Source organism: Anser cygnoides, chromosome Z (genome assembly GCF_040182565.1).
Source record: "Anser cygnoides isolate HZ-2024a breed goose chromosome Z, Taihu_goose_T2T_genome, whole genome shotgun sequence".
Classification (NCBI taxonomy): domain Eukaryota; kingdom Metazoa; phylum Chordata; class Aves; order Anseriformes; family Anatidae; genus Anser; species Anser cygnoides.
The window spans coordinates 81,212,048-81,239,486 of NC_089912.1; the positions used below are offsets into that span (position 1 = coordinate 81,212,048).

General features: G+C 38.1%; 1 protein-coding gene across 2 annotated transcripts in view; it reads left to right on the top strand.

The window, feature by feature from the left end:
- Positions 1-7,323, top strand: part of ZNF366 (zinc finger protein 366) — a 35,022-nt gene extending 27,699 nt beyond the window's left edge. For both annotated transcript variants that reach the window (XM_066988094.1, XM_066988095.1), the window contains exons 5-6: positions 2,172-2,346; positions 5,012-7,323. In XM_066988094.1, the coding sequence (XP_066844195.1) occupies positions 2,172-2,346; positions 5,012-5,547 (711 nt within the window). In that variant the 3' untranslated portion in view covers positions 5,548-7,323. The remainder of the gene's footprint in view (positions 1-2,171; positions 2,347-5,011) is intronic.
- The last annotated feature ends 20,116 nt before the right edge of the window (positions 7,324-27,439 follow it).

The window sequence follows — 27,439 nt, forward strand, 5'->3', positions numbered from 1 at the left end:
ACACAAAAAAACATTATGCTGTAAGGATCTATCCTTTAGGAGGTCCCCTCTATTTTTTTTATAAAGAAAGAGGAATAAATGTTGATTATCCAGAAAAAAAATATAAATTTGCTCCTACTAGACCAAACTTAATACTTCATAAAGTATTTTTATGTGAAAAATAGGTTTTCATGAAGTACTCTAGCCCTTCACCTGTTCAATCGGATTTTCCTTTCTTAACAATATAGATGAAGAAGTGAAGACCTAGCTATCAGAAAGCAAAAGCTAGTGAGAATGCAGGTCAGCCACAATACAAGCAGGTAACAAGAAGCCTTCTGCTAAGAGGTTGTAGAGAAGTATTATTATTGACATTCTTATAGACAGAGAAATATTGACACATTGAATACAGTTTAAGCAGCTGTCAAGATCCAATCAGCTGCTCTTCTTCCTTGTGATTTTTCTGTGCTCCTCAGTGCTTCTTCTCTTTGTTTCCTCACAGCACTTTCAGAAGATTTTTGGTGCATTCTTTTCACTGAATATAAGTCATCAGCTCTCTTTGAATGCAAAGGAGAGACAGTTCTCTTTCCTGAGTGGATGGATGACTCTTGGAATCTGACATCTTATTTTCATAGATTACTAACTCATTTTCAGTGGCTATTTTTTTCCCCACTTTCTCTGTGAATACTTTGCTGATAAATTTGTTTGCTAGAACATTCATTTTAGCAAAATCACAGAGAGAAAATTACAGAAATAATGCAGCTCTAGAAAAAATATTTTTAAGCAAGTGAGTATTTCCAGAAATTTTCTCTCTGAAGCATTCATTCAGTTCTAGTTTTTATTTAAAAATAATACCCCTGATTTTTTTTTTTTATTAGCTAGCTGTTTTTCCATTTTGGTTTCAAGAGCAAATGATTCAATACTACTTCACCTAGGTTCATTTCACTACTTAGGTTTCATTCAGATATTGCAGCTGATGGCTGTGTGAATTCGAATCAAAAAGTACTATGCCTGACCTTCTCTACTGCCAAAATAAATTGAGTCAAAATTTGGTCAGATTAGACCAAAATTTGGTGGAACCTCAGTAACCACTTTTTAATCATTTTCTCCCAGAAGAGTACACTCCTTGAAAATTAAAATAAAATAAATTAATCTGTTACTCAGGGATTTTGGCTTACATAGTAACAGGGATGGTAACAAGATGACTTTGATGGTATGACTATTTATCTAAAATCAATCCAAAAAAGGGGTAAAAGTAGAAAGCAAACACAGAAGTTTACATGGGATGGAAACAGCCACTTGAATATGAATAAAATTATAAATCCTGATAAGGAAAGACCAGAAGACAAGTAAGACTAGAAGCTTATAATAGTGATGTCAAAATTCCATGTCTTGAGTACATTTGATTTATAAGGAAGGAGACTACAAAAGGACCCATCTAGAAAAATAACAACAAAGAAGATAATACTTATTGTTTCATCAAAGGGAAACCTGAAGGATCAATGTCTCAAGCTGTCAGGAATGTGTTTCAGGGAAAGCTGATTCATTCTTGCGGCTCCATGACTGTTTAAATTCCAGCTTACTCACCAGAGACACCAAAACATAAAAGCTGGTAAACAGAAGATGAGAAGAATGTGGGGAGCAAGAAGCAAAGAAAAAAAAGGAATTGCTTTTTCTAGCTTTAAGCAAAATGTGCAGTCATTTCCATTACACTAAAGGAGAAGTGATATTCTGCTTGACTGTTTCATAAAAACCTTTCATTTTATCTTGTATCTCCATCTTTGTCTGACATTCTTCTTGATTACAGGCCAGATTTACAGACTACAAACCAAATAGCTCACTGAGACAGAAAGTTAAACTGAATTTCATTCAAGTTAAGAGCTTTTCAGGTTACGTACTGAAGTCTCCCCCCTCCTTAAAACAACACTCCCTGGTTTTAGGGAATATTTGACCATGTGTCTCTCCTAGTCATCAAATTTTTAAAATGGCAGCACTGCAGAAAGCCCTAGATGAATCAAACTCAACCACATATTCTTGTCTTTATGGTTTCACTTGTGTCTTTGAAAAAACAAGATGCAGCCAGAAGCAGCTAAGGCTCAAGCTGAGAAGGATAGGTTACATTTGCCTTTAAAATATTCTCCCTTGGAAATACTCCTACAAAAACTAACCATTTTTATTTTTACTATTTTTGACAGCTGTGTGGAAAGGAGTTTAACAGAATGCACAATTTAATGGGACACATGCACTTGCACTCAGACAGTAAGCCTTTCAAGTGCCTCTACTGTCCCAGCAAATTCACCTTGAAGGGGAACCTAACAAGGCACATGAAAGTCAAACATGGGGTCATGGAAAGAGGATTTCATTCTCAAGGTAATATTTATCAGCAAACTTGTTCTCTAAGAGGTTTGAAAACACATATCAGTAAGTCTGAAAAGGCTTTGTACCACAGATCTACAATCTTATATCATAGATCCAATGCTATTGGAAGAGATTGAAATCTGATGCCTGGGAGGTTATCATTAACTATCCATATTACTGCAGTGCTACAGATCAGAGGTACACATCAAACTAGATTTCTAATGAGACAGAGATGCAGACTGAGATGGAGTAATAGTCGGAGAAAAAATGAGACGGCACTTGTGAGCACAAAGGAAGTCATTTCAGCACACTATATTGCCATTTTCAGGTGTTAGGGAGAATACAGTCAGTAGTGCTAAAGCACAGTATTTATGAAGCCACACCAAATGTTCTTGTACTTAAGTAGAGGGCTCCCCGTCTTCATCACTGTGGGGATGGTGCAATATCCACAGCACTGCAGAGCTTCTTCTAGCATGTGGGTACCCCTGACACACAAATGACAGTGAGCTGGTGGAGTCTCATCCTTGGTGAGACTAGCACATGTAGCTGGCCAAGGGTATGCTTGGAGGATGTAGCTAAAAATGCATTGACCGTAGAATCATTTAGGTTAGAAAAGACCCTCTAAAATCATCAAGTCCAACTGTTAACCTAGCACTGCCAAGTCTACCACTAGATCATATCCCTAAACATCACACCTGCATGTCTTTTGAATACCTCCAGGGATAGGGACTTAACCACTTCCCTGGGATGACTCAACTACATTCCTGACTGAAGGTGTAGTTCCATCATTTCTGAATAAATTTTTCAGTTTTGGACCAGTTTGACTCCTGAATGCTGACAGACCACACCCTAGCAACCATTGACAAGAACACATTATTCCTCAGACATATCTGGTTAGGAATTTATAGTATTTCTCTCATGCTTGAGGTACATCCACATGTTTTTAACATGAGAATAAATCAAAAATCCATTCAAAGCTGACAGAAGAAAAAAGTCTGGAAACTTTCACTGGTCTTTCTCATTGCTTATTGAATTCCAGATTGGAATGGAAGCCTGAATAGCTCTATGTACAGGAGCCTTTCTGTTCAAGATGCATTTATTCTGTGCCATATCGATGCATCTGACATTAATCAAAGACTGTAAGTTCGTATCCAATTTACAGAGACACATGTGAATGGAGGAAGGCAATCCTCCCTCATCTCAAAGTTTATGGGCTTTTGACAGTTCAGGGTATCCGGCAAAGTATTTCCTACCTCTGACCCAACACATACACTTCCTAAAATCATGTGCACACATGCTATCTAGAGAAGTTAGGATACTAGGGAGGATTGTTTTGAGCATTTGAGTATCCAAGGTATTTTGTTTGTTTAGACTGTCTGAATAAATAACTCTCTTGAGGGTAATAATTATTGCAGCCTAAAATTTAGGCTTTAATGCATCCTAATGTGTATGGAAAACACGTCTTGTAATGACATTTGGGACAAAATTTACAAAGATCCTAACAAGTAATGCTGTAAATATCTCTTTTTTCTTTTTTTTCTTCCCCCCCCCTCTCCTACCACACCATGCTAGTTACATGATTACTTGTAATTGAAGACAGCCTAAGTGCTTTTCAGTGTACAGCAATTCTTCAGTCCTTTAGGCTCATCAGACACAAGAAAATTTGCAAAGGCTGCCACCTGCTCACGAGCCGTTTTAACAAACACAACACAGTTGCAAAGTAACAGCTGTATCTAGAGAGGCTGGAGGCTGTATAAATCCTGCAGACAATGGATCAAATTACTGAGAAGAAAAAAAAAAAAAAAAAAAGCTAAGCAAGTAAAATAATTTCTGCTATAGATTTTTGCTGCTGAGTGAAATCCTCATCCCAGTTGTGTCACCATTTTTTAAGTTAAGGCAGACTGTACCTGTAATATCTGAATCTTCTCTGCATCCTGGTGGCAATGACTCGGTTTCTAGCAAGAACAGAGAGGAGATGCTTTGACAAATACTAAGACAAAACAGACCCAGGACCACACGCAGTTTTATACAGTGCAGTTCAAAATATTCATTTGGCTATGATGTTTTCCTCAAGCTGAAGCACTAACTATATCATGAAGCTTTTCAGTGGCACTGGATGAGAGCAAAAAAGTTGAGGAGAGTGGACGTAGTGGACTGATAAGACAGGATTGTGTTTTCATTTTAGTGTAGTAACTTTGAACTGGAGTGTCCACAGAACAAACATATTAACACATTTTTAATCTCTCCCACTCCTCTGGAAAAGAGTGTGCAAAAACTAGAACTTTGATTTTGGCATGTGATGGTTTAGATCAAAGTGTTCACTAAAAAAAATAGGAAGAAGGAAGTGGGTAGGTTCATGGGCAAAAATAGTTTACAAGAGGCCAGACACTTCACTTTTATTCCTAGCTCTCTCGCCAAATGTCTGGCATGAACAGCAGAATGTTTTGTGTGTCTTGACCTGGTTGTGAGGTGAATCCAATAGCATTTCTTTTAACAGCATCTCAAAGGGGATGTCATGAGATGTAAACATTAAAGTGTTTGGAGATAGCTGAGTGGAAGACAGAGGTAGAATATCAAATAGAAGGCCACCTCAAATTTTCTGTTTTAACCATGTATCACATAGTACCATTTGCTATATATAAATTGTTCCTTTTCTCCCCCCTCTTAACACTACAAGGTTTTGGAAGAGGAAGAATTGCTCTGTCCCAGACAAATGTCTTGAGAAGCTTGGAACAGGAAGAGCCCTTTGATCTTTCCCAGAAGAGCCAAGGGAAAGGAATCTCATTTCATTCAGATGGCGAGAGTGCCAAGGGAAGCTCATGCCAGGAAGAAGAGGAAGACAACTGCTATGAAGCAGAGCAGTACAGCCCTGGCATGTATCATCATGACAGCAACAAGCTATATACACCTCAAGATCTGTCTGGCAAACCAGACTGCATGATGAAGGGCTTCAGAGAGTCCTACTGCAATGAGAATGAAGAAATGTTAAGTGAGGGAGGACTGGAGAAAAGAATAGGGGATTCAGACAACCAGGAGAGCCAAGGAGAGAGAGACACTGCAAACAATAAAGAACACCTGAGCTTTAGATCTTTCGAAAAGGCCAGACTTGGCCATTCTCTCTCTGATTACTTGTATTTCAAGCACAGGAACAAAAGTTTGAAAGAATTATTGGAAAGAAAAATGGAAAAACAAACAATGCTTATAGGCATTTAAATGGACATTTTAAAACAGCTGGAAAACGAGAAACAGATATCTTTTAGCATGAACTGTAATTTACCAAAGCCTGAAATTTTGTAGTAGTCTTTAGAAATCAACAGGCTAAATCAATAAAAATAAATTAAGGTAAAATATGTACATGAAAACAATAAAGCAGTTAAAGGGGATAAAGAAATGCACTAGGTTTTAAAGAATAACATTTTTATACTTATCCATTTGATGTATAAACAGACAATGGGGTGGGTACAAAAGTTTATTTTCCTTTTTCTGTGGTGGTAGAGACTTATACACAATTTTCTACTTATCAAAAGCAACATACTTTAGTGTTTGATTTATTATCTGTTTAAAATATATAAGAACACTTCTAACCATAGCTGTCAAAAAATCTGAAAATAGTAAACATTTCACAGCATAAGCAAGAGAACTGTTAAATATGTAGTGCACGAAAGCGCTATCCCTTTCAGAACTAACACATGCACATACTTTCATTTACTGCAGTGAGTATGTTAGTTTAACGACTTACAGTGAAAAATGGGAAACAAATTAAGAAGAAATACTAACTTTTGGTGAGATAGTGAAGTGCAATTTTTTATGGCTTTGAAAAGACTTGGTTTTTGTTATGGTCGCAGAAGCTTTTCCTCTGGCAAACAAGATGCTTGTATTTTGCTATGTTTCAGTCAGTATGGAAGTATTCATCAATTCTTCAAGTGAAATAGCATGGACAATGTTGACATTTTATTCTAATGTCTGTTCACACCAATGCATTTAATGAGCAGCAGTAGCACGTAGCATTTGCAAGTCTTGCTGTAATTACACACAAAACAAAGAGAGTCATTTCATTGAGAAAATGATGTAATTTTGCCATTTATCTCTTCCAGTTTATCTTGGCTAGCAAGCTTGAAATTACGAAGTCTGATCAGACTTTATTTTGGAAGGGATGCCAAAAAAGAGCCCTTACAGGGCAAGCAATACTTGACAGAGAAAAACAGTTTTTAGATTTCCTCCTATCTGAGTCAGATTTTTTCCCTCATTAACACAGCTTGACCAGTAAGCTCCAAGCCTTACAGAAGAATTCCACTCATGCTGTTTTTAATGAGTCATTCCCAGCTTTATATCCTGTGATTCCCATGCAATATAACAAAGATGTTGAAATTACATTTCATTAAGTACACTCCATCAATTGCATGAGTTGTTTGACTAGCACCTTGATTCCCACATCTTCAAGATATAAGACAAATGGCCCCAAACCATTCCATTGCTTATAAGGAAATAAAGATTTAATAAGTCATTTAATTATTCCTATGTAATTTTGAGATCACAGCTCAATAGTTTAAATCCCTATATATGGTACATCATTTCCAAATATTACTACCTTCTTCACTTACCTGCCAAGCTCTTGATTCAGAATACCTTGTTGTAATGCTTAATATACAGTAAGTTATAATTAAATATAAAGTCATATTCTTATGGCTTGCTAAGGCTAGAAACCTGTTGCTGCAGCTCTCTACCATTATAAGAAACTTCTCACCTTACAGAAGTAACAATTCTCACACCTACCAGCTAATCAATCATATAAAACTGTGTTTGTGCACTCTGAGCTTGCAGGAGATGGTTCCCTCTTTCAGTATTTAAACTTGGCATAATAAAGACTCTGAATGAAAAGGAGAAAAAACTGTTGATGTGTGAAGCTTTAATGTACGGGTTGCTCTTCTACATGTAATTAACTCTACAGCTGATGTACATACTTTTTTTAAAATAAAGAGGTTATACCAAGTTGATGTGGAATGTAAGTGAATTCAGGACAACTGAATGATGTCTTTCAAAATGAGGTATATTTCAGAGGTACACAGGCCATTGTTTTCAGTGAAGAGCTATTTTATTATATACATTTAACTTGTTCTTTGCTGCATAATAACTCATTTGAAAAAGGAGCTGTCTTTCAAGGAAATCTTGGTTGAGCAGAGGAATCAGAAAATTTTCTAGAGTAATATGCTCAGCTGCATTCTTTCTAGGACTAGAGGGGAAAAGACCAAGTAGATATTCAGCGTGATCTATGAGATTGTCTCTTAGAAATGGGACGAAGTCCTGCATTTACCCTCCTTGTAATTATCTTGCCTCTGCCAGAAAAAAATCCCACTTACTCTCAGAAATGTCTCTTTAAGGTGGTGTAGTTCCCAGCTCTGCACTTTTTAAGATCAGTCCTCTCCACCTTTACAGCCATATTAGTTCCTATGATAAAACAAATAAGCAACAAAATCTGGAACCTATATACATATATATATATATATTATAATGCATTTTCTGTAATTTCTGTATTGCAGATGAGTTGAACTGAGCAAGGCCCTGCAGTTCTGCTGGGAGTAGAGCAAAAATGCAACCCTTTCATAGCAAAGCATTGTTGTTTATAAAATGGAGAATGTTACAGGACAGGCAGACAATCCTTATCAAGAAACAAGTGGTTACATATCAAGACCATTCCAGAAAAATGGAACAAAGACGACATTTTCAGCAGAGTTCAACTCCCATTTTCTTATGTGAACTAGTGAGTAGAGTTTTCAGAAATGCCTAGTGGAGTTCAATAGTCTCTCTCTGTAGTTGAAAGTACTGTATATTACAGGAGTTGGTCTTGAATTCCGTGGAAAATCTATCTGTAGCAGATAACGTCCTAACCATGAAAATGATGTATTCTAAAAGTATACAGTCCAGAGTACCCCTACAGGGATTTCCCCCATAAGGAGAAGTGCCAGAGGTGTCCTCATGAAAGGAAATCACTGGAAAAAATTCTGGTTGTCTGAATGATTAACCCACACGTTTTCAATCTAACTTCCTCTGCAGCCAATTTATCTACTCCAATTCCACATCTCACTGGAGCAAAAGCAATTGACAACCATATACATACAGGAAGGTAGACAGGAGAGTAGCAGTGCTATTTGTGACTAATTTGTAATGTGCTTCACTTTTCTTACATTTTTCCTAGAAAGCAGAGAATATTATATTACAATAAGACTTTGAGACTGTGCCCAGTCACATAGTCACACTAAGCTAATTCACAAGCACCCAAGGTTAATTCATATTAGAATAGTAAACAACTCATCCAAAAGCCTAAGAAGAATTGCAGACAAAATTGGTACTGAGATAAGGAGACAAGTGTCAAGTGACCCAGGCAAAAGGATTAGATGATAGTCCTCTCAACTGCAGAACATAATACAGCTGAGTTTATGACACTTGTTATACAGAGGCCCCGGGGGACACATTAAAAGTGAAATAACAGCCTTCATTGTGAAGCACCTTGCTTTCCAAACATAAGTTATTTTCACACTATTTACATTGGCACCATTTTGGGAACAGACAGTAACAGCCTTTGCTTTTTAATAGCTTTGAAAATGCTTTATTGAAATTTGCTCTCATAATGAAGTTACTTCCCATTTCTAATTTTTGAGGGATTAGCTTCCTTGTTTTGCTTTGAACAGAGGCCCAGAAGTCCTGTAGAGCCATTGCTCCTGGACCTTGGGGCAATCTTTATTTATTTATTTATTTATTTTCTTTACTCCTTCCTAATCTGAGTCTACCTACCTTCTTCTTACAGCATGGTAGGCAAAATGCATCTATCTGACTCTTCTTTGTGATTTGAGTTTTCAACTTGTGATACCATATGAAATTGAAAAACAGTCTTCACGACAATATCTATATTAAATAACGTTCATACTGCTTCCCTCCATTACTACAAGAAGCCTAACTTCATTCTCTTAGAGCGCATCAGATCAAATAAGAATGACCACTAACTAATACAGCAGAGATACGTTACAAACCAGATGCTCAAGAAGCCCCACTGAGTAAAAGTAAATGGACAACACCATAAGTTTGAGTAAATGAAGGCATGTAGATTGTTAAGCTGGAGATTTTTCTGCTGTTAAGAGGAGCAAGGAGAACTCAGCAAGACACTGCAGAACAGCATAGGTGGATGAAAAATCAGAAGTTGGGTTAGTAAAATTTACGGATAAAGAAATATGACCTATTTACTGAGAAAGATGAGTTGTAGGTAACTCTGAAATGATGTTTTGTGTGTGGCTACCTGGACTCAGCTATCTCCGTATGAACTGGAGTTCTCCTGGCTGCTGGGCAGCCTCTAGCCTGTGATGGCAAAGACAACTGCAATGTGCTCAGCAGCTCAAACGATAAAACTCTCTATTTTAATTTTATAACATAATTTTATCCTGTGCTGTGTATTGCAAAACACACTCTTGGAAAGATACCAGAAAGACTAATTAATTCTGTTATACTTGCCTTTTTATAACTCTGTTTCGGTCTCATGGCTATTCTTTGATTACTCTCTTCACATTGTGCTGCTGGACTCTGTTGTTATGAGTGTACAGTTAAGAAGTAATAAAAGTACCATTGCTATTAAACCAAGAAGTTTTTCATAATTATTAACAGTTTTGAAAATAAACCATGTCTGCTTTGCTGAACTAGATGTATCAAAGCTAACATTTAGTACTTCTAACAGATTTTGCAGATAATGTGGTGTATATTTATTTCACACAGAACACTGGGCTATAATTTAAAAGCCCAACTCAAAATATGGACCAACTATTGGTGAATATTTATTTTCTCTCTTTCCATCTCAATAGTAAAAGAATATATGATGCATTGCATTAATTTAAACAAATAAATATATACCAGAGATGCTGCTGTACTATTGAAATTGATCTGGAGCTCTTGGCACCCTAGCTATTTTATACAGTAAACATATGGAGTTGGTCTCACAAGGCCATACTTCACTCAGCACCATTGAAGGGTGGTCCTTTTAAAGGGAAACCTAAAAGAATGACAGAAGAGTAGTTAGGAGACAAGGAAAGAAGGGTTGCCATGTCCCTTGAGACAGCAAATTCATTTTATTATTACAGACTGCAAGGAGAACACAAAAATACTTTGGAATGATCATGACATTTGTTAATTTAGCATTAGAGAAGCTAAAAAAAGAAAGGTGTAACCCTTACCTTAAAGACGTTTCAAAGATATTCATCTTATAAAAAGAGAGAACAAGACACAGATGTGTTAGAGTATTGAAGTTAAGGAACTAGGAATTCCTTTAAATTTCAGGAATAAGCAGAAGACTCAGAACTCAGAGGTTAGGAGTTTCTTTTGTTGATGGAAAACATCACTTCTAAGTGATGAGTAAATTATCGGATATGTTTTTTTTAATGAGATCTGGATGGAATTAGCATTATCAGACTTCACAGGGACCATTTACATTTGTTTTTGGACACAGAGAGAAAGCAACTGGAATACTGGTTATGAAATAATTCAAGTAATAAAGAAGATAGAGATATTCGGTTTCCAATTCTAAGAGGAATTCATCTTAAAAAACACAGAAGAGTCATACAAACACCAGAAATACATTGAGGCCAAATGAAACAGAAATAAACCTTTTCTTTCTTATTTTCTTCTCTCTATCTCTCTCTCTTCCTCCCTCCCGTTCTCTCCTCTCTTTTTCTTTCTGATTGCAATTAATAAACACAATGAAGATTATAAACTAGTTCTACATGAGGAGGAAGATATGTTTCTTTAGCTGGGGAATGACCTGCTTCATTCCCATGTGACTCAGTATAACAGATTCTCAGTTTCCTCTTTTTCAGTTGCAACAATATAATTTAGAAAAGATGTATATTTGGTCCTTTTTACAGTCTTACTTTTCATTTTTGTTGAAAACTTAACTGTGCTCACTTGGGTCTTCAAACAAACAAGAAGAAATAGAAGAGAAAGAGAGCCTTTGAGATTTTTCCAGGTCATTTCTGTGCCTTAGTGAAAAGTAGGGAAGAGCTCAGTGTATCTAAAGCATTGCTATGGAGACAGACAAATTAATACAGCTATTATGACATAAGTTAATGAACCATTAAAATGAAAAAAACCTGACACAGCTGCCAATAAGATAGGATATCTCTGACAGGAGCGATGAATACAGTCACTATGAAGTTGCAGGGTGGTAGACCTTGAACAGATTAAAACTTTAGTTTAAGTACTGTGACAGCATACAGAACTGCTTGTCAAACTTGTCCCACTCATACACTTTGCATCTTGTGTAGTTTGGTACAGCTAAATGTGTTTGCACACCGTTTCAAAATACAGACCATGCAAAAACATATACAGAGTGCCAGTCATTTCAAGAATTATAAATGTTGAAACAAGAAGGGATTACTGGTAATGCTGTACCCAGATATGATGCAGTGTTGGATCATATTCCATAAATTTTCCCAGTGATCAACCTACAAAGAAAACACAACTGAACAGAGAAAAGCCACTATGTGAATAAACTTTCTGATGTCTTATCATTCTCTTTTCTCTGTCTGAAAAAATATTGTATAGCCAGTCCAGTCTTATAAATAATTTAGTTTGAATAGAACCAGAAATCATTCCCTTTCAGTGAATTACTTCTGGCATAGACACATCTCTTGTAGTGTGAGCATTTTTTTCAGCAGGCCTCTGCCAATTTACTTAGGTGGAGAATGTTTGCCTGTGTTTTTGGAAATGAGATTTTCTGCTTATACTGTACTTATTTCAGTACTTTACTACCCTTATCTTTCTCAATGGAAAATCATTAAAGAATAAGTTAGGACCGAGTCACTAATTCACCTGTTAAAAGACAAGGTGTGCTAAATGAGAATGATATATTTGTATGAGAATAAGAAATGCGTTCCTACCCTAAGGAAAGCTACTATATAAAATAGTGAAGATGGAAACAGCATAAAAAGGATAGACAAGGTATCACAGAAATGATTCTAAAAGAAATATAGATAATTTAGCAAGATAAGAGGCTGATATAAACCTTAAAAAAAAAAAGTAAAAAAAAAAAAAGTACAAGAGTGATATCTTGCCATGGAAAACTGCAAGATGGTTAATTCTTCACAGACCTTGCCACATTATGCTACAAATTAAAGGACTTTCCTAGAAGTATGTAACTCTTTATCTCTTTGATTTGTTTCACAGGCCAAGATGAATTTTTTGAAACCAGTAGGTAACGAATTTATACAAGAGAGAGAATCAGCTCTCCTGCCAGTCACATGAGGATAATGAAAATTGATAACAATGGTGAAGTCCTGCTGCAAAGAAAGTTACACAAGAATTGAAACAGGATTGTGCAGAGTAGCTGGAAGTCTGTGAGAGTAGCACTAAGACCAGAAAAGTCCTTGATAATGTAGGTCTGAAAAATACACTTGCAAACACTGCCAAGTAGCTTGGAAATAAATGTGATTTTACTAAGGAAAAAAATAAATATAAAATTAAAAACTACCCCCTCATAAAAATTTTTATTAAACTGAGATTAACTACATCGCAAGTACTTACAAGGACTGCATGAGTCAGACTTCACATGAGCCAACAGTTGGAAGTAGGCACTGGCAAAAGTAATGCCACTCTCAAATATTTCCTACAGAAATGGCTGGGATTGCTTACGATAACAGTAGCTCATACATGCTTGCTACCATGACCATGTGGGAGGTGACAACCCCACAGCCAGCCAGCAGAATGAATCATGTGAATGGATTGTACAAATGTCACCCACTCCAGTACAATCAGTCCAATTAAAATTATATCATCCCGACATTATGCAAAACTGCCTAATTTCACTCTGAATGGGATGAGGAGTCCTCAAGTAGCCTTTTATGCTCACTCTTCTGTAACAAGTAGCTGAGGGACAAATACAACTTAAATAGGTGCACCCAATCTAAGCGAAGACACGGTTCGAGACCACCTGATGAAACTGAACAGGTAAAAGTGTACAGGACCCAATGACAGGTATCCCAGGATCCTGAGGGAACTGGCTGATGGAGTTGCCAAGCCTCTCTCCTTCATATTTGAAAAGTCCTGGCAGTCAGATGAAGTCCCCAGTTACTGGAAAAAGGGAAACATCACTCCCATTTTCAAAAAGGGTAGAAAGGAAGACATGGGGAACTACAGACCAGTGAGCCTCACCTCTGTGCCTGGCAAGAGCATGGAACAGATCCTCCTGGAGGCAATGTAAAGGCACATGCAGGACAAGGAGGTGATCTAAGACAGCCAGCATGGCTTCACCATAGGTAAACAGTGGCTTTCTATGATGAAGTAACTGCTTTAGTAGACAAGGGAAGACCATCTGATGTCATCTACCTGGAATTCTGCAAGGTCTTTGACATAGTTCCACAGTACATCCTGATCTCCAAATTGGGGAGATATGTATTTGACGGGTGGACTATTTAGTGGATAAGGAATTGTTTAGATAGCTGCAGCCAGAGAGTTGTGGTCAGTGGCTCTAAGTCCAGGTGAAGTCCAGCCATGCGTGGTGTCCCTCAGGGGTCCATCTTGGGAGCAGTACTGTTCAATATCTTTATCAATGATGCAGACAGTGGGATCGAGTGAACTCTCAGCAAGATGACACCTAGCTAAGTGGTGCAGTTGATACAACAGAAGAAAGGTGTGCCATCCAAAGGGTTCTGGACAAGCTAGATAAGTGGGCCCATGTGAACCTAATGAGAGCCAACAAAAGGTTAAGAAACCTCTCAGAAAGGTTGAGAGAACTGTGGATATTCAGCCTGGAGACAACAAGGCTTCAGACAGACCACAATGTAACCTTCTAGTACTTAAAGGAGACATATAAAATACGGAGAGCAACTTTTTACTCAGACAGATAATGATAGAACAAAGGACAATGCTTTAAACCAAAAGATGGGAGATTTAGATTAGATGTGAGGAGGAAATTCTTCATTTAGAGCGTGGTGAGACACTGGAACAGGTTGCCCAGAGCAGCTGTGGATGCCCCACCCCTGGAGGTGTTCAAGGCCAGGCTGGATGGGGCTTTCAGCAGCCTGATCCAGTGGGTGGCATCCCTGCCCAGGGCAGAGGTGTTGAAAGTAGATGATCTTTAAGGTCCGTCCCAACCCAAGCTTTTGTTTTATTCTAAGACTTTACCAATGACCATCTGACGAGGACATCTCTTCACACTCTTGATTTCGGCAGTGTGGTCAGTGGTCCTTCTATCTGAACTGTAGCAACAGATCCAAACCCTCTGCAGCATGAACCCACCCAGCTACTCATACTCTTAAGACTTTTGCATTTCCATTGTCCCAGTATTCTCACTGTGTGAGTTTAATAACCTTGTAGATAAATTGATTTGTTTCCTCAGTTTCTTGTAATCACATGCTTCCAGGTAAATTTTTCCAAGGCTCTAATACTGTTTTGTTGTTGTTGCTGTTGTCGTTGTTGTTCTTCATTTATTTGTTTGCTTTTTGTTTTGTTTTGTTTTTCCATGTAGAACCAATTTTACATGTATTATACTGTGTATCCTGAGGAGATCACGTGTAAGTGATTACTTGCATGCATTCTTGACAGATGGTGTCACAAGCAAATTATATTTTCTTATGCTTCTCCTTTTTCTTTTGTATTTTTTAAAATGTTTCTTCCTTTTTCCATTTTATTTTCTCTGGTTAACTCTTCAGGAGTATAGTACAGAGTGATCAGCTTTCTGCAAAAGACCCTAACTGTTTAGAGTGACTTAGTCTAAGTCCACTGCTGCAGTGCCATTTCCATTCTTATGAAACGCTTGAAAGAAAAAAAGAATACCCCAGCATCACTGGCAAGCAGAAAGAATGACAAAAATTGGGTGTCCATATTATTTGCAAATGCCAGATATGGCATTTAGTCCTAACTTCTAGGCTTGTTAAACAGATTTAAGTATTTTGAGAAGAGAAGAGAAGAGAAGAGAAGAGAAGAGAAGAGAAGAGAAGAGAAGAGAAGAGAAGAGAAGAGAAGAGAAGAGAAGAGAAGAGAAGAGAAGAGAAGAGAAGAGAAGAGAAGAGAAGAGAAGAGAAGAGAAGAGAAGAGAAGAAGAAGAGAAGAGAAGAGAAGAGAAGAGAAGAGAAGAGAAGAGAAGAGAAGAGAAGAGAAGAGAAGAGAAGAGAAGAGAAGAGAAGAGAAGAGAAGAGAAGAGAAGAGAAGAGAAGAGAAGAGAAGAGAAGAGAAGAGAAGAGAAGAGAAGAGAAGAGGAGAAGAGAAGAGAAGAGAGAAGAGAAGAGAGATCTCAGTGGGTTTGTTAGTTTGTTTTCCAGATTACAGACTGAATGTCTGAGTAATAGACAGGGGAAACATATCAATACACACATACTGGACAAAGATTGTTAATATCTTTTTCATCTTTACATGTTTATATTCTGTGAATTAACAGTCTAGTCAGACAGAATATATTTATAATGCAATTATTTCCATATACGAATTTTTTCAAAGGGACCAGAGCAAAAAAATCCCTTTGAATTGACAACAACCATAAAATCCTGCCAATGAGGTTTATGAAGGGTGATATCATCCAGTTCATATCAAAGCAAAAGAACAGCTTTGTAAAGCAACACAGTCAGCAAACTTAAATTTTCTGTTGTGCAAATGTGCGTGTTGGTTTGCGATTCCGCAGGTAAAGACCTTTTTGCCAAAAATAATCTGCCACCTTATCTTTTCTGCAGCTCAAGAACATCAAGAACAGTTTTGTCAAAGGGAGAGAAGCGTTTGCTTATACATCAGAAAATTGTCCCCATTTTACTTTTTGAACTGTTTTTAACTTTTGACTTTAGAATCTCAATTTGAATAACCGTGAGTCATACAAAAATATTGGGGGGTGGGGAAGACAGCATAAACATTTTAGAGATATAGGTTGATAAAAATAGGCCTTCTTACCAACGTTAAACACCTTCCAAACTGTTTATAAAACATTTCTAACATCTCTTTTGCTTTAGAGCTTTATGATATTAAAATGGAGACAAGGCTTAGCTGCTGAATAAGTTAATCCTACACTGTTCAGACCTGTAGACTCTTAAAAAGCATTTCATTAAATATGTAGCTTTTCAAGCCTTACTCTTTTTGTTTGTTTGTTGTTGTTTTGTTTGTTTGTTTGTTTTTATATTGCATATTCATATTACTGATCCTTCCACAGCTTTCTGAAGTAGCTAGGCAGGAATAGATTCAGATGCAAGGCAGAAGAGCAACCACACCTCCCTTTCCCTGCATCCGTGTCCTCTCCTCCTAAGGCGTCTCTTTACTTCTTTATTTGTCTTTCCTCTAGGCAGAGGCAACTGCAACATCCTCTCTTCAGGCAGGAATCAGTAGGTGGTTATGTAAGTCAAACTCTAAAGCTGGATGAAAATAGAGATCAAAACTGCATGCTGCCCTAACCATGCAGCTGAAGCATGTTAGGGTTCATTGTGCAAGAAAATAATAGCTGCTTCTTATTTATGGTGGATGCAATTATCCTTTCCACCTTTAAATATTCTCTCATCTTTGGACATCTTAGGGCTGTTGTTTTAAAAAAAGTATGTTTTAAAACCATGATCCACAGGAACGTTTTTCACTTTACCACAAACCATTTTTAACACATTTGAGGGTAAAGAGAATTTCATCGAGACAGTTCAGCATGAATGAACAGCATCCCAGATCTGTTCCCTGTCTTGAATGGGCAGTGGATTAGGCCTGGCAGCTAGAACAGCAGTTGCTTCATCCGCTGGAGATGACAATACTAACCTGAGCTGTGCGCCCATAGATGAGAAATACATGCAGATCTTATGGATCGATGTAGTCCACTGCACAGCTGAAATGGAAAATGCCTTTAGCTATCAGTTCAGGCTGCTGCCCAGTGCTTATTCTTTCAGCCCATTAACTGAGGAAGGGATGTACCTAAAACAGGTGTCACTAGACCTTTCAACTTTGAATGGCTGACCAGCTGCCAGTTGGCTATTTACAATAAAAGATAAAACAAGGTTTCTGACAGCCAAACTTCCTTTGCTCTCTCTTCCTCCTCCCACAGCTGAACAGGCTCTGATCTGAGAACGTTCCTGCGCCAGTGTGTGACCAGACAGCATTACCCCCGTGAAGTGCAAACCTGACCCAGTTTGACTTGGCTGTTCAATTTTGAATGGCACCCAGCCAATTTGCTACCAGTTGGGTTATTCATGCTGCAATAGGAAGCAATCTTCCTGACATGCAAACTTCCTTCTTCTGCTGTCTGAGCAGCAGTGCAGGCAGTCAAAGATGCTGTGTTAGATAAAGAGCAATTTGACTGTAAAGATATGGGTCTTGACCCAAGGCTGTACTTCAGCTTCACTGTGCAGCAAAACCCATCATTACTCATGGCAGATCCTGGAAAGACAGAAAACATTTTTCCTTGCAATGGACTTGAATTTCTGTTATAACTTCTGTAACAGCGCTCACCCCACACTCAGGTGTAAATGTGTGATCTAGAAATCCCTGGTAAATGAAATGGGCCACTGCAATCTCCATCAGAATTCAAGGTGCTACTGCAGCTTTGATTACATTCACCTTGTTTCTAGAATACTAATGTACTGGATAAGGCTTCACCATCAGAGCATTAAGCTGCTAATGTGAGATCACTTTCTTCTCCCTTTCCCTCCTCATGGAAACTCGTCATGCTGGAGAGGAGAGGAGAGGAGAGGAGAGGAGAGGAGAGGAGAGGAGAGGAGAGGAGAGGAGAGGAGAGGAGAGGAGAGGAGAGGAGAGGAGAGGAGAGGAGAGGAGAGGAGAGGAGAGGAGAGGAGAGGAGAGGAGAGGAGAGGAGAGGAGAGGAGAGGAGAGGAGAGGAGAGGAGAGGAGAGGAGAGGAGAGGAGAGGAGAGGAGAGGAGAGGAGAGGAGAGGAGAGGAGAGGAGAGGAGAGGAGAGGAGAGGAGAGGAGAGGAGAGGAGAGGAGAGGAGAGGAGAGGAGAGGAGAGGAGAGGAGAGGAGAGGAGAGGAGAGGAGAGGAGAGGAGAGGAGAGGAGAGGAGAGGAGAGGAGAGGAGAGGAGAGGAGAGGAGAGGGAAAAACAGCAAGGCACCAAATGTAAGTTTTGTTCCAAGAGAGCCACATAAGGCTCTCCTTATCTCCTTATCTTAAGGGGAAAGGAAAGGCTTGGAGTAGAAGGAAAGAAATGGGAATCCTGTATTTTAGTTCCTAACTGAAACAAGAATGTTTTTTAACAGCTCATATCATCAGGCTCCCATAAGTTTTACTCATTCTATTTGTTACAGTATTGTATCATAAATGTATCTGTAGGACTGGTTTACATTCCAACCCCTGAATGCAAGCTGAGTAATGGGAAATCAAAGTCAGTGATAAGACCTAGTAGAAGTGCTTAAGGAAATTAAAAGCACTGAAGCTTGGTTGTTATCTGATTGTATGCTCTGTGGTGTACAGAGTATTTCTCTAAGTCAGCCAGGTAAGAAATCTACAGCAGGAATAATTTAAGAGTATTCATAGAAGAATGTTCTTCATACAGTAACTTTTCTCCCAAGATTCTTCATCATAGTGACGGTGGTGTTTTTAAGTCAGGTTCCCATGAGCATCTTTCACCTCTTGCTGATCATCTCCCTTAGTTCCCCAGAAGATGGAGAGGTGAGCTCAGGCAAGCAGCATGCTCTGAAAGCTGCTGTGCTCATGGAAATATGTTAGCTCACACCAGCTGAAAAGAGCCCAGGTCACAGAGGCCAGCACACGGGGAGCTTCTCCCAGAAGCGAGATCTTTGTGTTAACCACATTATTCTGTAGGGGAGGTCCATGTCACCCGAGAGTTGTACAGGGAGTGAAAGATATGAGATACGGTGACCTATTTTGCTATTCACAGCAATGCAGGATATGCTAGGAGGAAAAACAAGCAGCGCTCAGATTCTTAACAGACCATTTTTTTCTGAGAAAGATCTATAATCGCTTGGATCTGTGCAAAGAATCTGATGAGTAGAGTTAATGAAGGCAACAGATTTTAGAAAAAAATGTAGCTATGATGAGAATATCAAGTACCCTGGGCATATATTTCTGCATTCAGCCAGGACTCTTGATGTAAGACAAATTACAATGGGAGATCTGGGGATTTAAGGGTGTGTTGTGCTCTATTTACAAAGAACATACGCAGAATTCTGTCTCCTTGAATATGATAGAGACAAACAACAAGAGGCAGTTTCTTTGTTCAGAAAATCAAACCAGTTTTATGCCAGCATTCTGTCCAAAATTAGTCCTTTCTCTCCCTCTTTGGATTTCTTCCAGGTCCATGTTACTGGTACTTCCTTGGCTGGCTCTGGCTTTTTTTGACTGCCTTTTTGTTACGTTCACTTCTCACTCACGCTTATGCACCTTTGCAATTGAATTGAGATGGAACACATCACCTACTTTTGCAGAATGTCCCAGAGAAAGCTTTTTGACTGGTATAGTCCAGCTTTTCCTTAGAACCTCGCTGGCTTTGATTCATGTAGCAGTTTCTAGTGTTTCATTTTTTGCTAAACAAAAGAGTACTTGATTATTTTCTCAGTGACTTTATGTGAGACTACTAGCCAGTCAGTCAGCTATCCTGAGAACTGAGACCATCAATATTTCAGTTATGAGCTCTGGGAGCACCCAGCACCCTCCGGTCTAACGTTGTTGTATTTATTGTAAGAAAACAACTTAATGTACGCAGGAACTCAACTGACAGGCTGAATATCAGAATTGAGAAGAGGGATCTGGATTAACCAAACAGGTGCATTTAAAGTGCAACACTTTTACTGCTTTAGGTTGTTATGTAGTCAGATAGCTTGAATTTGATTAATTTCCCTTTGAATTTGAATTAAGATGCAGAAAAATTAATTCTGAAAAACAATGTAAAAATAGGAATAAAACACAGTTTAACTCATCTACTTTAAAATTAATTTAGTTTCAAAGCCTTGAGGGTCACCTTGCATGTCAAAAACATAAATATTACCTCCCTGACTCCTTTCATTACATCCATGAAAATGAAATACGACTGGTCAGTGTAATATTAATATGTGCTGACATGCTTGAAGCAATATGCAATATGCGCTCAGCATTGTTCTGAAAAATAACTCCAGCTGGTGATATACAGAACAGAAGGGTTTAACAATACAATCCCTCTGCCAAATTTGCTCTTAGCAGCAGTGGTTGATAGATACAACTCATGAGCACTGCAATTTAGTAAATGCTTTGTCACTTGGGAGGGTGACACGTCACTAGCTAGTCTAGTTTAGGAATCAAAGAGTTTGCTTAATTCATCAATGGGAAAGTGGCATGAGCATGCTGCTTGATTGTTCCTAAAGCTGGCTGAAGCTTAGAAATCCAGTTTAATGGGAATATCATTTGATTTTTATTATTATTAATCTGAAGGAAAATGAATATTTGTGGAATTAGAAACCCTAGGAATCTTGGTACTGAAAAACAAACAAACAAACAAACAAAAACATTTCCATGTTTTTCAGATTCTGATTTTTTCTGAAATTACTTCATAATTATATTTTTTTACACTTATTCACTTCATGGATGATTCCATTGACGTATTTTCACATCATTTTTAGTGAAATACCCTGTCTTCAGTCTAAAAATGAATGAGGTCTGCTCAGTACTGATATGATCAGTAACAACAGGATAACAAGCCCTGTTTATGTCACTGAAAATTGCCTTAGAAAAGCCCTTTCTGCACTCACACTTTTGTGGGATCCCCTTTTAGCAGGTGGAGGACAGTAATTGTCTCAGCCTCCAAATTTATTCTTCCTGTTCTTGTGAATCACCATCCATTGACATCAAAGAAAACAAATACGCATACATCTCTTCGCTGGCTATGCAAGGAAACTGGCTTCCCAACGAGCAGCTAACTTACCTGGATAAAGGTAGGTAGCATAAATACAACCTCCTTTCCCCAAAGCGTTTAAAAATAAAGAAAAACCTAAGTCATGTTTTACTCTAGAAAAATTAAGAGCTAAGAGGTGGCAAGAAGCACAATGTAACAGGTGCCCAGAAACACTAAAATGAACAATGTACATATGTACATTACTTATGTAATATCATCTAATAATATCAAACAATAGTTTGGTTTTTTTTTTTTAGAGTAGATTACAAAAACAAATTTTCATCTTTTCTGAAGTAAAAATATTTCTGACTACAAAAAATTTAATTGAAATCAATACAGCTTTGTAGGATAGAAATAGGTTGATTTGAAACACATTTCTCTGACAAGTTATTCAGGAATTTTATCAACTGTAGTCACTTCTGGCCTAATAAAAACTTTAACTGTTCTCTGAAACTTGAAAGCTCAGATGGTTATATGTGTTGTACTGTGTTCCTTTGACTTTTCCCCTTCCTTTAAAACGTAAACTCATGACAGATCCATCTATTTGTTTATCTTTCACAGTACAGAGCCATGCACATTTCTTGTCCTATACGAATGATTAATAATGTCATGACTTTTTAGACACTGACTACTAAGAAACACTTTGCTTCTTACCCTCTGCTTCATAATTTGAAGTTTCCCACCCCCATCCATGACACACAGGCCTGTCATTCTCTTTCACTGTCATTTCCTTCTATTTTATCTAAGTGTTTCAGAGTTTTCCCCAGGAAATTCTTTTCTATTCATTTTCAGTGTTTTTAAGGGAGCAAACAAGATGAAAGCTTAATGAAAAAAAAAGTTGTCTTTCTTGACATTGTAAATATAGCTGACGGTTCCCTTTTTGTAGCCATGTGGGATGCAATCTGAAAACTATTAAAGTAAATAACAGTTAGTGAAGCCTTCATTTTACAGCACAGCAGACACTACTGAAATTGGGTGTCTCTTTAAGTCAGTTAGAAAGCAAGACAAAGTCAGAGCAACAGGGTAAGAGATTTCAGTAGATGTCTAAAACCTAATTGCTCCTCTCCGCAGCAAGATGTCTTAAATGTTTAACTATTTATCAGTTGTTATTAGTTGTTTAAAACCCAGGAATACAACTTGATTGCTTTCTTATGGTGTAAACCAGGAATAACTCATTTGAAGTCAGGCTGTTCTGACATGAGAAGCTGCTAATCAGACACTGGTAAAGCAGTTGAGAGTGCTTTTCTTTGGCTACTTCTGTGCTATAAGCACCATGCAGATGAAACGTCTCTCCACATATTTTACTGGCAGCAACCATCACTGTGCAGACAACTTGCTGAACGTTGTCTTCCAATTTCTCCGTCTGATAGAGTAACTGAATAATATGGTATGGTGAAAAAAAAAAAAGATAACCCCTTGGTAATCCGTAATTTCTCTATATTCAATTAAGTCTTCCTTCTTAATGTATGGTAATTATTCTAACAAGTACAAAAAATTGACAGAGGAATTCCCCTTGTTACCATGGAAATTGCAACTTGGGTGACTGACAAAGGAAAATAGATTTGTTGTATTAATTTCAGCAGATGAAGAGGACACAATAAAAGTAGAACAAGAGATGGTTAAATAACTGAGGTTGGAAGGTACTTCTGAAAGTCATCTTCTCCAGACCACACTTCAGAATGGGTCCAACTATTTCAAATTGCTCAGTACATTGAATGCTTAAGTTCTGAGTATATCCCAAGGATGAAGACTCCACAGTCTCTCTGAGCAACCTGTTCCAGTGATTGACCACCAATGAAATTTTTTCTTATTTCCATGTTCCAGCTTGTTTCTGTTGCCTTCTGTCCTGTCACTGTGCACTTCCAAGAGGAGTCAGGCTCTCTCTTCTCTATATCTTCCAAGTGAGGCAGTCACAGACAGTACAAGGATATTCTCTGCAAATCTAATTTTTAGTCACTTTGTAGTGTTGCATTAGGTTATTCTGTATTAGGACTTTGAACTTGTCCTTGTTAACCTTCAAGAGATTTCACTCATTGGATTTCTCCAGCCTGTTGAGAATTTCTAGCACTTCTCGGCATGTCCTCCAGCATATCAACCACTCTACCAGTTTGGTATTAACTGCAGGCTTGCTGAGGGTGAACTTCCTATCATCCAGATCATTGTCAAAGATGTTAAACAGTATGGTTCTTATTATTTGTCTGTGAGGAACACACATAACCAGTTTTGTGCTACTAAAGATTCATTGATTTTTGACTGTTTCTTTTCATCCAGTCATTCTGACCCTGTTATTAATACTCAGTTAATTTTTCTTTCTGTTGTCAGTTGACCTGGTACTGTCTGACAACTTGAAGATCATGTCAAATGATTGAAGCGGGGAATAGGAGTCCTTGAAGGAAGACCTGCACAATCTTATGTCTCCTGATAGGCCGTACACCATGGTTGTGTTTGACCCAGATTTTTTAGACAAAATGCTTTTTTTTCTCTACTGGCCAAGATCCCTGGCTAGCTGAAGACTCTGGGAAAGCACTATATCTTCTCCTTCTCTGAAAAGTAAGATTACGTATTGTGCTTGCATAGCTAAAATGTATGATAGAAGATGCAGTTTAGTCATTGCTGATAGACAACACTTTGTGAAGAAGGCATTCAGAAAAAACAGTCTTTAATATTACTTGAAATACATTAAACTTCAGTCACAAAAACAAACAAACAAACAAACAAAAAACTTTATTGATTTAGAAGAATTCCATGATTTGGAAAAAAAAAAAGAAAAAAAAAAGAAGTTTGTTCTTTTTCATCATAAACTAAAAATCTGTGGAGAAAAAATAATCAAAAACTTAGTTTTTTTACTGAAGAGCAGGTTAGAAAATATTTCCAATCTGTCAGCTCAGGGTAGGTGTGGTGAGTCACTGGAACCTAGCTGAAAATTAAGCCCTGTCATTTAAAAGAAAAGACAGAACTAATGACACACATATATACCTGTTGTAAAATCCCCCAAGTTGCTCTAAGAATAAAATGCCTGCCTGCAAGCCTCTATTCAAACATATGTTGAAATTATTCATATGGACATTTCAAATGTATGTTTGAATACCTAAGCTATGCACATAACAACACCAATCTTGGTGACACAATTTATTATTCATACCAAATATGTAGCATAGTGTGGATAGTCTTTTTTTTTTTCCTTATAATATTCCAATAATGAAGGATAACGGCACAGATTTACAAATGTTAAAATGGTCATGTGATATTAGGGGAACCCAATAAAATAGTTGCCCAATATCTCTGCTTCTTCAGACCTCAGAGTTTTTTCTCCTGTTCCCAACATCCATGTGACCTCATAAACGCCTGATGTGCTTTAACAAATCTCCATTACATTCTTTGTCAGGATATTGTAACTACTTCCTTGTACCTTGCTGTAAAAGTGTTAGAATAGTAGCTCATGTATCATTATCCTTGCATGACATCAGTTCTTGCAAATATCTTCCTAGCAGATATCGTAGTGGTTCCCATCTGAATTTGTGTAAACATTTTGTGCTATTAAACTAGAAGTCACTAAATTTTGCACCTGTCCCTTCCTCAGTTTAAATAATCCACACATATTTCTCCTTCCTTGTATTGTTCTCCCATATAGGAAAAGTAAAGGAGTTCCAGAGTGTGCAAACTGTAAAGGAAATTACATTAATATATATTGGAAAGTCATACTTGTAATAAATGGGCTAGCAAGTGCATGAGTTTGCTACAGAAAAAGTCCAACCCTTAGTATCAAAAGCCTTTTTTTTTTTTCCTATAAATTAAAAGCATTTATTCTTTTTTGCCTGTACTCTACATCCAATTCCTATTTCACTCAATAGCTTAACAGGAATTGGGTAATTTGTTTTCTTTCTCCAGCACTGACAAAACCTGTGAAGAGCAAGAGGACAAATGACTTGTACTTTCCTTTTTTTTTTTTAATTTTTAATTTTTAATTTTTAATTTTTATTTTTTTTAATCTCCCCGTGTATTTTGACATTGTTTCCCACAGCATTCTCCTCTAGAAACCGTCTGCTCATGGCTTGGATGGGTGTACACTTAGCTAGGTTATAAACTTGCTGTGTGGCCAGGCCCAAAAGGTCATGGTGAATGGGGTTAACCAGGTGGAGGCTAGTCCGAAGAGGTGTCCCCCAGGGCTCCATATTGGGGCCAGTTCTCTTCAATATCTTCATCAATTATATGAACAAGGGGATTGAGTGCACCCTCAGTAAGTTTGCAGATGACACCAAGTTAGGCGTGAGTGTTGATCTGCTCGAAGGTAAGAGGGCTCTGCAGAGGGATCTGGATAGGCTGGACCGATGGGCCGAGGCCGACTGTATGAAGTTCAACAAGGCCAAGTGCTGGGTCCTGCACCTGGGGCACAACAACCCCATGTAGCGTACAGGCTGGGGGAAGAGTGGCTGGAAAGCTGCCAGGTGGAAAGGGACCTGGAGGTATTGGTCAATAGCTGGCTGGTTATGAGCCAGCTGTGTACCCCAGTGACCAAGAAGGCCAACAGCATCCTCCTGACTTGTATCAGAAATAGCGTGGGCAGCAGGAGCAGGGAAGTGATTGTCTCCCTTGTACTCAGCTCTGGTGAGTCAGCACCTCGAGTACTGTGTTCAGCTTTGGGCCCCTCACTACAAGATGGACATTGAGGCCCTGGAGCTTGTCCAGAGAAGGGCTACGAAGTTGGTAAGGAGTCTGGAGAACCAGCCTTATGAGGAGAAGCTGAGGGCACTGGGGTCGTTTAGTCTGGAGAAGAGGAGGCTCTGGGGAGACCTTTCCATGCTCTACAATTACCTGAAAAGAAGCTATAGTGAGGTGAGGACTGGTCTCTTCTCCCAAGCACTAAGTGATAACACACTAGGAAATGGCCTTAAGTTGCACCAGGGGAAGTTTAGGTTGGATGTTAGGAAACATTTATTCACTGAAAGTGTTGTGAAGTATGCGAACAAGCTGTCCAGGGAAGTAGTTGAGTCACCATCCCTGGAGGTCTCCAAAAAACTTGTAGATGTAGAGCTTAGTGGCATGGTTTAATGATGGACTTGGCAGTGCTAAGTTGAAGGTTGGACTTGGTGATCTTGGAAGCCTTTTCCAACCTAAATGATTCTATGATTCTGTGATTATATACCACATGAATAGGAGTAGCTTTAAATCAGTAGAAGTTGCCCATGGAGGTCTCTTGGTCCATTAAGGTTTCTCAAGACTAGGCTAGAAAAAAATGTGGCTGATGTGATTTATAAAAATAGTCTTACTTCAGGTATGGTACTGGACTAAAACTCTGGCCCTTGAGAGTCCCCTCCAGCCCATATTTCTTCACTTCTGTGAGCTAAATTGATCTGAAGTTTGTCTGCTTTAACCCCATCAATAAAACCAAACCTGAAGGATATGTTAGAGAAGAATGTTATTGATTAGATACAAAAGAACTGATATTATTCTTAATGATCTTTACCAAATATTATAATAGATAAACAGCCAACAGCAAAGCTTGATGCTAGAATAAAGCTCAGAAAATTACAAGTTTGGGAGTATAATGAGGGTTACTTAAAGATGTTTATGATATAATGACAAATTCCATCATTTGCTGCTGCGGAGGCAAGCAGAAACATTCAGTCCACAAGTCTTTATCTCTATTTGCCCCAATTTGAAAAGGACACCTATTTTGCATAGCTGCTTATTTTCAGTGAAACCATCTTCCATCCAAACCATGCTCCAGAGGAATAGTTTTAAGAGGACACATTTGAAAACCTTTATTTCAGATGGACAAATGAGCAATAAAAAAATAATGTTTCTGGCATGTGATTTCAGATTGTCAAGCATGAGCACAAAGAAAGGTCAGTCTTCACCAAAAACAAGGGTTTTCCTTATCACCTTACCTCATTTGAACAAAATCCTTCACTGCACTTATTGTTCAGTAGTACATAACCTTCCTTTCTTGAAAGAAAGAAAAAATCATTAGCTCTATGTCTCCCAGACTCCGTCCTACCTTAATGTCATTTTAGTACTCAGCAATTACATAACAGAAATAAATAAAGTGCATATAGATGTGATGAGATTCAGAATAAATAGCTACTGGCCTTGGCAAGGTGATACAACTTTGTAGTTTTCCATGGCTCACAGACAACTTAAGACAAAATTTACTTACCTTGTTCACAATACATAAGATGAGTATTGGTAAAAAATGGCTGGAATGGCTAAGCTCGTTATTGTGCAGTCACGGCTGTAGGTGGTGACATGTGAGAAGTCCAACACTTGTCTGGGACAAGA